The sequence below is a fragment of the Nannospalax galili genome, unplaced genomic scaffold, assembly GCF_000622305.1.
Source record: "Nannospalax galili isolate Female #2095 unplaced genomic scaffold, S.galili_v1.0 scaffold751, whole genome shotgun sequence".
Taxonomy (NCBI): domain Eukaryota; kingdom Metazoa; phylum Chordata; class Mammalia; order Rodentia; family Spalacidae; genus Nannospalax; species Nannospalax galili.
Genome location: NW_008331125.1, coordinates 4,727,386 through 4,739,975, shown reverse-complemented (window position 1 = coordinate 4,739,975; position 12,590 = coordinate 4,727,386). Strand labels below are relative to the sequence as shown.

Sequence of the window (12,590 nt, the reverse complement as noted above, 5' to 3'; positions counted from 1 at the left end):
ACATCTTCTCCTTTTGTATTTTTCTCTGTTAGGCACTAACTTCAGGGTTTGGCATCTTGGTCAGATCTTCCTTTATAATAAAGGACAATGACTGGTCGGTCCAGTACCAGCTAAGGTTAACCTTAAAAATGAAACAAAATGGCAACCCTACTTGTTTTGTTTGCTCTTTTCAGCTGGGTTAAACATTGGAGGCAAGTGGAAAGGATTACTAGGAAGACTTGGTGGAAGTGTAGGATGGTGGGCACTGCTTCCAGTGGATCAGCTCCAGCAGTGGGCAGGGCGGATGGGGGAAGGACCAGGGCGGCGTCACTAGGATGTAATCGGCACTTCCTTTTCCAATTCTGCTTTTTTAGTTCATACTCAGAGAATTGTTTTAACTTTAAGTCACCAAATAGGTCTCTTTTTATTTACTTGTTCTGACAGTTCTTTCTAAGCTTTTGCTTAAGATAAGCAATGTGGTTTTAGTTTAATACATCGCTTATCTGTCAGATTAGGTAAAGAGGGTATTCAACCCTAACTTCTTTAGGGTCTTAAGTAGGAATATTTTTTCATATTCATTCTGATTTAAGATTATGAAAATCCTGAAAATGTGGTTTTGTATTTCAGAATCTGCCACAGCTAAATCAATGTATAAGTTCAAGGGCATTGGAATCGGTATAATTTATGGTTCCTTTTTCTTCTCAGCATGAATTACTTCAAATTCAGTGAAGTGTTGCTTTGGCTTTTCTTACCCAAATGGTATACTTATCTGATTCACTTCAATAGTTGCCTATTTTCCCTTTCAGAAATGTCTGCTCTCTCACCAGGAGACTCAAACACTGTGCAGATGTACAGTTGGATACAATGATGCCAATATAATATATGCACTGTTCAATAATTTATTTTGTATCTGGAGTGATGCATCTGTTTCCTTCTTGTGGGAGGGGGTTTGAGCTTCATTTTCAATGTCATTTTAGGTACTGGTCCAATTCTTTCATCCAGTTAACCAAAAATGAAAATTTCCATCTGTTCAATTGCCATTCAGAGGAATGTTTTATCTCTGAAGCACATTATGACAACTAAAATTGACAGCATAATCAGTCTGATTTTTTTTCTTTCATTCCTCTTCAGATTCTCTTGAGCTTTAACAAGAGAGGATTCTTTTTTATAGCTGCCTAAGATTAGAGGGCTGACTTTCTTTTCTAGAAACTACAGCTCAGTACAGCATGAACGCTGTCCACTATTCACAGCATCATTATATATTTTTTGTGTCCATTAGTAACCCTACAGGAAACATACTTGGTAGTTAAATGCTATTAACAGAACAATGCAAACACAGACTTCTCTTTCTGTGAGAATGAACGTCTGCCAGTGCTATTTGGCATTCCATTGAACGCCTAGATTCTCTCCAGTTGGAAAGTACAGTTAAAGGCTAATATTGATTAGTCTGTACTTTAAAAAGGAAAGAAAAAAGAAACTTTCTTAGGAGGCCTTTGGAATATATTTACTGTGAAGTTTTTTAAAACTCCTAAAGACCCAAAACTATTGTCTCATATAGCTTTGTTGCCGAAATAGCTGAAATAATTCTTTTTTCATACTGTTCACATTCTAATTTAAATTAACCAGTTAATGAGCCAGGTAAAATTTAGGGGCAATGAATAAAATATGAGTCTATCCATCAACTGCAAAGCTAAATTATTGGAGTAGCATGATCAGAATAAAACAACTAATTTTTATAACAATTCCATATTTACAGTATAAATACAATACATTAAAGCAAGTTATGCTGAACAGTTACCCTGGATAGCTGGATTTTTTAAAAATGTCTGTACTTTTAATAAACATCTCTGACACCTGTACCTTTTCTTGTGTTCTAAAGAGACAGCAGGTTTATACTGTAATAATGACCACCACTTTCCTATTCTGTAAAATACTTGTGCCATCGAGCTCTGTGAAGTGTACTGAACTATTTTGCACCTGCATGACTTGTCCTACATAATTGTGCATACAACTTATGTCTTTTTTTTTCCTTTCTCTTGTTTCATGCTATTGGCTTACAGATTTCCTGTCTACCTTCCTCTACCTCATGTACAAACAAGATTTCCTGGGAATCACATCAGTGAATCATATCATAGAATTAGATACTCTTGCAATTATAAACTGTAGAAACTGCCCAGTAGAAAGGGCAATACTTTAAAACTGAAATTAATGTTTTAGTAAGGCAACAAAGTCTAACATAGCAGATAGCTAACTGTAGGCTATTCAATATATGAAGCATTTCAAAAGCTTGATTGTGGAATCTGTTGGAATATCCTATGAAGGTGTAAAAGAGCACTCGAGGGTGTTAAGGATTCCAGCTTTGTCTTTGATTTCTTTACTCTGAAAAACATGAAATATTTGTACATTTTATGACAGGTTGAGTAAATTTAAATGTCAGGTCTTTGAGATCTTATGATCTGAGAAATTCTCTAGGTAAAATGTTACTGATGTCCCATCCTTATCAGTTTACCCTTATGAACAGTGTTTTGTGGCAGGTGTGTGTGGGGCGGGGGGATGCATAGTACTTAAAACATAATCATATCATTTCAAAGTAGTAGAACATTGTTTTATAATCCCAGCTCTATCTCTTTTATGTTTTAAAATCCTTTTAGCTTCCTTCCTTAATGACCTAAAAGAACAGGAAAGTTAGGAGAGATGGAGGCTGTAGGGAAGGAAGAAGGAACATTGTAGGGAAAATGTAAAGGTTAGAAATAAATTACTGTAAAAGTTCAGAAGTTGGAGGGAGGGAGAAGAGGGTAAGTGTTGTGGGGAATAGTGGTCATTTTTAAAGGACAGAAATAAATTGCTATGAGAGTTTAGGAGTGGTATTCTATTTCTTCCATTTCTGAAGACTTGACAAAAGCAAGCTCTGGTTTGTGAAATCAAAGTAGGGTTTTTGAAAAAGTATTTTGTCTGTTATTTTTATTTTATGTGTATGAGTGTTTTACCTGAAGTATGTAAGTGTAACCATGTTGTACAATGCCCACAGAGGTCAGAAGAGGGCCTTGGATCCCCTGGAACTGGAGTTATGGGTGGTTGTTAGCTGCCATGTGGCTGCTGAGAACCCAACCTTAGTCCTCTATAAGAGCAGCCAGTGCTGTTAACCACTGAGCCATCTCTCAACCCTCAAAGTAGGAATTTCTTAATGGGAAAAGAGGATGTAGAATTGAGAAACTAATTGGAGAAAGACAGAATGGTGGTACTCACATACTGTTTTTGTTATTATACTGTTTTTGTTATTCTAGTACCTAACAGTATAAGGCATAGAATCGAAAATGTTACTTAACTTAGTAAGTATGTGTTAACAGCATATTTTATATAAAAGAAAGTAGGATGAGGACACAGAAGTAAGTCACATCCACACCTGTTGTCACCAGTAGTCTAGGATTAGCAGCTGAGTTGGCATTCTAGCTTAAGCAGTCAGTTATTCTTTGATTCATTTACAGGTATTTATTGAATGCCTACTATGTGCTTGATTTCTATTGTAACTTGCTAGTATACTTAGGTAAATGAGAGCTCTTATCTAATCCTTAAAAGATTTTAGGGTTACCTCTTCAGAGGAGGGAATCTTAGAGTAGCAAAAAGCCCCAATTAAAAAAAAAATGAAGTAACAGTACATGAAGTTATCAGAAAAAAGTGATGGGGAGATATGGGAGGAGTTGGAGGGGAAGGAGTGGGCATGTATTTGATCAAAACACCTTATATGCATGTATGAAATTCTAAATTATTTTTTTAAAAAAAGATGCACACACACACCCATTCTTATTTTAGGAGAGGGAGTCAGGCAATAAACAATTGACTGTCAGACAGTAAAATGTTAATACTGTGTATTTGAGAAACAGGATAGGGAGAGGAACACGTGGCCTTGCTTTTGACTGAATGGCCAGAAAAGGCCTTAAGGCAGGAATGGTTTTCTATTCTAGAACAGAAGGAAGGCTTACAGCTGGCCTCCATGAACAAAGAGGAGAGTCATGTGACAAGAGATCGGTTGTCTGATGCCAAGTCCACTAGGGTTCATTGATTACAAGGAGGAGTTTGATTTTTATTCTAAATGCATTTTGAATGTATTGAAAGATTTTAAGCAGGAAGATTAACATATCAACTTCCTTTTGAGTCTTTTTACTTTTTTAAAAATAGCTTTTTTATCTTGTTTGTAAAATTTGATGTCCAAAATGGAATTTAGTTTAACTGAGGAAACTAAACTTTCAAAATGAATCGCTGTTTGTTAATAACCTCAGCATTGACAGATCTTCTCACTAGACCGAGTACGCCTCAGAACAGATTTCAAATCGTATTCGTTTTTGTATCCTGCTCCTGGTAACTGGCACTTTTATAGGTGAATAACGTTGTGCCAGAGGAAGAAAATATGGGGTCTGAGTACTGTTAGTAAGGAAGAAAAGCACAGAAAGCTTTTTCCGATCAAAGACTCACCCCTAAGATGTGAAAGCTTTTCAGAGGTAGTGGGATATCCAGAGCATTGTAACAAAATAGCCTAGCCCCTAGTCCTCCTTCATTTCAGACACTGACATACTAAATCCAATGCGGTGATAAAATGTGCTTTCAGTACAGTAAGACTTGTTTATGTGTTTATTTTTTAGATAGGGTCTCACTGTGTGGTGTAGCCCAGGCCGGCCTCAAACTCATGATCCTTCTGCCTCAGTCCTGTGTGCTGGGATTGTAGGCATGTGCCATCACACCTATCTATATTTATTCTTTTAAGTTACAAGCTGTATTTAATACATAATTTATTCTTAAAACTGTGACTAGAAAATGTACCAGAGTATAGGTGTTACCATCTTTTTAGTTAGTATCATAAAAGAAACTTGGTTAAAAGAAACTTGATTAAAGAAATTTATTTTAAGTTCTTCTTTACTGGGCTAGAATGTAAATGTTGTAGCTTCCTTATCTTCATCCTGGGCTATGAGATGTTACTTGAAGAACACAGAGTATTCACAGAGAAGGAACTTGAATTCCTTATGACAGCAGATTTAAACTCTGGATTCTAATCTTCCATAATTTTTTTTAGCTAAGGGAAAAATTATCTTGTTGAAGTTAATGTTACTTCCTTTGTTATAAATGTTTTCTTTGTGAGATAATCATTCTTTGTGTGCCTTTTCCTGTTTGTATAATTCCATATGTTGTGTGTTTTATGGAAAGTAGAGCCCCTTCTTCCCTAATAAAGGATCTGAGCACCCATGCCCCAGATTTCCTTGTAGCCAGAATATGAATATATGATCTAGAATCAACCAGTGAGAAATGTTTGCCCCACTTATCAATTCATGAGTTAGTGATAAAAATAAAAATGGAGTAGCAGAGAACCTTCCTGGCAGTGGGAACAGTTGGGTAGGAATTGGGAGGAGGGCAAGCAGGATGCTCAGGATGGAGGCATCAGCCCCTGTGTATTGTCAGTAAGGTTAAATGTGGCCAATTTTAGCATCTAATGCTTGGTAGTGGCAGCCATAAGCTTTTTTTTTTTTTTTTCAAAAGCATTGTTTATTTGTTTGCTTGCTTTGGGAGGGGCTATATGCATGCCATGGCATGCATGTAGAAGTTAGAGGAAAATTTGCAAGAGTTGGTTCCCTCTTACCATATGGGTTCTAGGGATTGAACTCAGGTCACCAAAGTGGCAGATGACTTTACCTACTGAGCCACATTTTTTTTTTAATTTTGTGTATTTCATACACATCTTTTTAAAATTTTTATTGTTTTATGTGTATGAGTGTGTTGCCTGCATGCATGTAAGTGCACCTGTGTCATGCAATGCCCATGGAAATCAGAAGAGGGTGTCAGATCCCCTGAAGCTAGAGTTATGGACAGTTGTTAGCTGCCATGTGGGTGCTGGGAATCAAATATGGATCCTCCCCATGAGCAGTTAGTGCTTTTAACCGCTCAACCATCTCTCTAGCCCCTCATACACAACATCTTAATCATCTTTATATCCCTTCCCATTGACCCCCTGCCATAGCCCCTGCCCCCTGATTTCATGCATTCTGTAATTTATGTTAAGCCATCTTACTGGCTCAATAAGTTTTTTTATTGGACTAGTTCTGTGGCATTTTGTTTGTTTTGAGGTAGGATCTCCCTGTAGTCCCAGCTGGCCTGTAATTCTATTTAGACTGGCCTCCATCTCACAGAGAACAGTCTGCCTCTGCCTCCCAAGGGCTGGAATTGAAGGCATGTGCCACCATGCCCAGATTTCTGTGTCATTTTTTGATGGTTCCCCTCTCATTATATAGCCTGTTTGTTAAAGCTTCTCATAATTCTGTGGGCTCTCCAACATTTTCTTTTTTTATTTAAAATAAACCAAGGTTTCTCTTGCACATAGTTAAAATCCTCCACTGATATGCTTAGCTTTCCTTAGCAGATTGTGATGGTGTGAGGGGCCTCAGGCTCATCAGTATTTCCCCACAGCCTAGCATCTCAATACATACCCAGTTGAGGCCTGCACATTAAATTGGCACTAAGTGTATTTTTCTTCTTTATTTTTAATAGATGATAGGTCTGTACCTTTGATCTTAACTTCCTTGCCTACCCCAGTAATTTTCTTTTGTCTTCATTATCAACTCAAATTGCTTTTGGTAATATTACTAAGGATATCCTGTCTACCAAACTTAGTAAGTTCTTTTCACTTTTTAACTTGACTAACATTTTTAATACTTTGACCACAATATTCCTTTCTTGGTGTCATTTTATCATTCTGATGGTTCTTTCAGGTTTTCAAAACTATTCCTACTTATCTAGCAGCTCCTACATCCTTCTGTTGCCCCCAGAATTCTTTCTTGAATGTACCCACTCCTATAGCTTCAGTTATTTTCAAACTTAACTTCCACCGAGGACTCTCACTTAAGTTTCAAACCATTATGTCCAACTGCCTATTCAATGTATGCATCATGATATTCTACAAAACTCTCAAACTCCCGTGCTCTGCATGTCTAAAAATTAAATGAATTTTTCTGTCCTTTCCCAAAACAGAGATATCATGTGTCTGGCTATTACTCATTGGTTTAATCTAATTCTCAGCTGTAGCTGAAATTAAATTAACATGCATGGGTAAAGTATCAGTTAAAATTTATTATCAGGTGTTTTCTCATTCTTCAATCTAGGATTTATGATTTTCTCTTAAGTGTTTAATTAAGGCTGTTTATAAGTTCCAAAATTCTATTTAGTGCCAAGACAAGAATGTAGACATGAATTATAATAATATGTATCAATAAGTATTAACATGTTCGATAAAACTGAATTCAGATCTGCATTATTCTGTTTAATTGTTTTAATTACATGTGGACAATTTTAATTTCTGTTTGACTTAATAGAATTTTTAGTCTCTGAAAATAGAATGAATATTTTAGCTTTTAGAAAAATACAAAAACACTTTACAAAGATAGGAATACTATAATTGATAGTCAAACTAAATCATATTTCTTTCTTTTATAATAATTTCATCTATAATCTCACTTATTCACATTGACATTGTCAATTAAGTATTTTGAAAGTTATGCCAATAATTTGCTTTAATCAAATTTGTATCCTGCCTGAATTCTGTAAACAGCAGGTCAGGGCAATTTTGTTAGAGACTCTCCAACAGTTTGGTTACTTACAACAGATAAACATCTTCACCATTGGGGGGTTATTAAGCTGCATCAACAAATAAAAATTGTTTGTTGATGTTGCAAACATTTAAATATAGAAATTGAGAAAACAATTAAAATTTGCAGAGTAGGTTTAAAAATTTTAATTACCCCCCAGGAAATAGCTGATACATAAAAACGTGTTAGTGCGGTTTTGTTCATTTCAAGCCTTCAAGCTTAATTAAATTTTTTTTTCAAGCATTTAATTTATGGAAGAACCATGGTTTCTTTTGGGTATTTTAATTTTGTTTAATGTCTTTTTGTTAAAAGGTACATAAAAAGAAAATTTTCCCTTTATAATGATTTCTTTCAACTCTTAAGGTATTTTAAGATTTCCCTTTGTTGACATATTTATTTAGAGCTTTGTGTCTTGAATGCTTGGATTATATTAAAGCCAATGGATTTGTTTCTAACTAATTATTCTTTTCTATTGGACAGCTGCCTGAATATTTAGAGATGTTGAATAAAGCCAAGGTTTTCATTCCTGCATCCTGTGATATTGAATGTGGTTCTGTAGTTACATACTGTTGCTTGTGCATCACTGGGAAACCAAAATGCCTTTTGGTCCCACTTGCTCCTAAGTTTATCATTTCCTTTTGTAGAGTTACTAATTCCAAATTTAAGTAAAAAAGAATGAGTGAGAGTAAAATCAGTATTTAGAGCTAAAGTGTTGCTACGTAAGTTGCTAGTGCTGGTAAAATTCTTATTCTTGTTAGTTAGCCATATGACAGATCTTGGGTTTTATGATTTTTTAAAATAATGTTTTGGAATTTTAGAATACTAGCTACAAGTTGAAGAGAACTTTTGCAATTGCTTAATATTATTCATGTAATAATAAATAGGAATGCAGACTGCTTCTCAGATATCTTGCTCATTATCTCTTGAGACTAAATTGAAGCAAAAGAATCATCACAAGGAAGGCTAACTCTGGGGATGTTGGCTTCGTTTTGAATTAGATGTGCTTAGGTGCAAGCTCCCATTCCTGCTAACTCTGAAAGTATGTCATGTCTACTGGTAGAACTAAATGTTTTATCTAAGTGGATGATGCAATATATACTTACCTGACTTGATTATTTTTAATTACTTAAAATGTTACTAAATATAAATCCATTTTTTTCTAGATCTATATGAAGAGGCAAGTCATGGAAACACAATAATTGTTTAAATATTTCTCTTCCTTTTCCAGTACTCAGAAATCTTTCCACATTTAGTACACAAAAAATTTACATGTTGGAATAGTAATTGTTGCTATAAATTTCTAACTTCTATTTAAAGGACTGTTTAAAGCCTGAAGGGAAAAAGCTTAAAAAAATAATGTTATATTTTAATAATTATATGCATGTTTGACAGATTTTTTAAAATATTCATAGAGAGGTAAAATGATTCACTTTTTAGAATGATTTAAAACTTTATTTTTATATAAAACTATTTTAAAGTATCAGAAATAGGGAATGATGATGCTATATAGAAGCTGGAAGAGCAAAAGGCTGCAATTGGATGAGAACTGTGTACTGTGGAAGCACGACTAATCCCAGAAAAGTCCTGGTGATTGCTGTGGTTGTGTGCATATTGACACTGTAATCCTGGCATTTCTGGTAGGTGGCAGCCAAGTAGCATGAAAGCTGGAGCAAATATTTGTGGTGAGAAAACTGCAGGGTGAGGGTGACTGTCAGCAGGAAATTGGGAGCCTTTTTCCTTTTCTGCTGGTTTTGCATTCTACCTCACTAATGTATTCTGTCTTGATGTGGATTTCTGAAAGTGAAAGTAAATGCTTGGAAGATGACTATGTGCTCCCTGCTTTCATGATGGGAGAATCTGGAACGGTACTGCCCCTCTGCCCCCAGATCTAAAGCTCTTTGTTCTAAGTAGAATGTCACCTGGCATGGTCAAAAGTATGAGCCTGGCTTATGAATGCCTATTATAGGAAGAAAGTTTAATTTAGAAGCCAGTGTTACATTGGAAAGACAAAGACTGACAATGGCCTTTAGATGTATGGATTTTAAGGACTGATTGGTTACATGTGCATATGAAACCTATACCTCTCACTACACCATTGTGTATGTATGGAGTCTAGTCCCTCACAGCCTAGCTACTCTAAGATTAGGGCAAGCCTAGCAAAGGACTCACTTTCTCTTCTCTATCTGTTTAGGAATTTGATATTTGCTTCAAATCCTAAGTGTATTTCTTTCTCTGCTTCCTTTTGCTTTTTTATTCCTTCTGTGATGAAGTATTAGTAATGTGAAACAGCCTACAACAGGTAGTAGATTCTATAAAAATTGATGATGTCCTAATAAGATTATTTTGAAATAGCACATTTTCATACTAATGTTGTATTGACAGTTTATATTAGGGCATAATAAATGTATTAGATAAAAGAGTTAAGCAGAAGAGTCTTTTCTATAGAAAGTTATAATCTAAATAAAAGATCGTCATAGAAATTTTGCACTAAAATCTAATTAAATAGTTTGGGTTTGTGTTTTCTATGGGCAGGCTGATAATTTGAAATAAGTCCACTTTGGCTAAATCATGTCACTTGGTAGGTTTTCTTTTTTTTTTTTTAAGACTACAGTCGAAATATGATTTTTTGTGTAATTTCAGAAAAAGCAATACTATCTGTAGGTTTTTAAATGCTATATAGTCAACTTGTTTCAGTTTGCGAGAGCCAGTTGTTAAATTTTCAGGGATTTTGTGAAACAGTTGTTGGAAATAGGCATTCTTGGGCTGGAGAGTTGGCTCAGCAGTTGAGCACTTGCTATATAAGCATAAGGACTGGAGTTTGGATCCTAGCACCCACATAACAAGCTAGGCATCCCACAAGACATTTATTAATTCCAGCTCCAAGAGATCCAGCACCCTCTTCTTGCCTTCAAATGTGCGTAGACACGTAACATTGCACACAAATGCACACATACAGTCTCTCTCACACACATATACTTAAACACACAGGCACACAGTCACACACACACACACACAAATAAAAATGAATCTTTTAAAAAGTAGTCATTCTTGCTGGGCGTGGTGGTGTATGCCTTTAATCCCAGCACTCACGAGGCAAAGGCAGGAGGATCTCTGTGAGTTCAAGGCCAGCCTGGTCTAGATAGTGAGTTCCAGGACAGCTGGGGATACAGGGAGACCCTGTCTCAAAAGGACCAGAAAAAATATATATATAGGCATTCTTTAAAATTGCATCATAAACTTAAATAAGTTTTTAAATTTTTTGTTTTGTATTATTTAAACATTTAAATGTAAACCAAAGGCAATAAATATTTCTTCCTAATTAATTTATTTTACTATTACCTGATCCCTTGGGGTTATTTATATCTGTTGTATCTATAATTATTTCCACTTTATCAATTAATTTGTTTTTTGTTTTTAACCTAGAGAGCAAACTGAGTGCCTCATCCATGCGTGCCAAATTCTGTTCCACTAAGCTAGGTATGCTGCAGCCTATGTTTTGTTGTTGTTGTTGTTGTTGTTGTTGTTGTTTTCTGTGAGTTTGTTTTTTTGGTTTTTTGGGGTTTTTTTTTGTTTTGTTTTGTTTTTGGTCTTTTTGAGACAGGGTCTCCTAGTAGCCCCAGCTGGCCTAGAACTCACTATGTAGACCAGGCTGGCCTTGAACTCACAGAGATCCTCCTGCCTTATAGTTTTCTTAAATCTTGATATCCTTCACGGCTTCCATATTAGAGATTCCCTAACTAATTGATGAAGGTAACAGAAACTTTTCAGAAAATTCAGTGACACCAAACTGAATTGTGTATCAGAGGGTCTAATTCCATAGGTTTATGGGTATTCTAGGAACTTACAGTTCAGCTGGGCACTGTGACACCTGTCTGTGATCATAGGAATGGGGGGACTGTGGCAGAGTGATTCATAGTTCAGGGCCAGCGTCAGCTGCCTTGTGAGTTCAAGAAACTTCCTTTTATAAATGTTTCCTGGTGGTACCAGGCATGAGCTATGTCTGTCAGTACTGTACAGCATAATTTCTTTTAATTATTTCTTATTACTTTATGTGTATGTGTGTTTTGCCTGCATGTATGTAAGTGCACCTGTGTTATGTAATGCCCACAGAGGACAGAAGAGACCATCGGATTCCCTGGAACTGAAGTTTCAGACAGTTGTTAGCTGCCTATGGTTGCTGGGATTCAAACCCAAGTCTTCTGCAAGAATAGATCGTGTTCATAACCACTGAGCCAGCTCTCCAGCCCCTATACAGCATGATTTCTAATGCTGTTGAATACTTATATTTATTGGGACAAATAAAGGAGAAAAGATCATTTTAGCAGTCTGCTTTTCATCTATTGAGTTTGAGAGCATTGTGTATCTCATGAAGGCTCTAGTAGAATTCAGTGGCACTATACTGTGAAGAACTTTTTAGTTCATCACTAATAGTTTTACTAGAAAGAAATTATCACATAATAAATTCATTTTGCTTATTCATTTTGTTTTGTTTTGCAGTGGATATTGAAGCCAGGGCCTTGCCCTTGTTGAAACACGAGCTTTAAGATTTGTCTATCATCTTGAGTTTCTGCTTTCTTGAGTAATTATTATTCTTTTTAAAAGCCTGTGTGTCTTATCAGTAGAGTAGAAATTATAGTAGATAATCTTTAAAGTCAATTTAAAAAGTTACTGTTCTTTCATGGGTTTTATTTGAGTACTAGAACTAGGAACCCAGGGCCTCTTATGCCTTCATTCACCAACTTTTCTACTTTCTTAAGTTTCAGGTCATTGATTTTTCACCCTGTTTATTTTCTGATATAAAGATTTATGGCTATATTAAATTTTCTGTAAATAATAATTTATATGCATCTCTCAGTACTTGATACATTGTTCTGTGCTTGTCTATACATTTTAATTGTCTTGTAGTTTATATTTTAAATTCTTTGATCCATGAATTATTTTGTACTTAAGGTTTTGTTTTAAGCTACCAAATATATTATGAGACTT

At 35.5% G+C, this 12,590-nt stretch overlaps 1 protein-coding gene across 2 annotated transcripts in view; it reads left to right on the top strand.

Annotated features, from left to right (window-relative positions):
• The window catches only part of Ndufaf2 (NADH:ubiquinone oxidoreductase complex assembly factor 2), a 133,885-nt gene that overhangs the window by 30,805 nt on the left and 90,490 nt on the right, over positions 1–12,590 (top strand). Inside the window, exon 2 of one of the 2 annotated variants that reach the window (XM_008856372.2) lies at positions 11,028–11,081. The exons of the other annotated variant lie outside the window; for it this stretch is intronic. Within the exon in view, the coding sequence (XP_008854594.1) occupies positions 11,028–11,081 (54 nt within the window). The remainder of the gene's footprint in view (positions 1–11,027; positions 11,082–12,590) is intronic. 2 annotated transcript variants of the gene reach the window in all.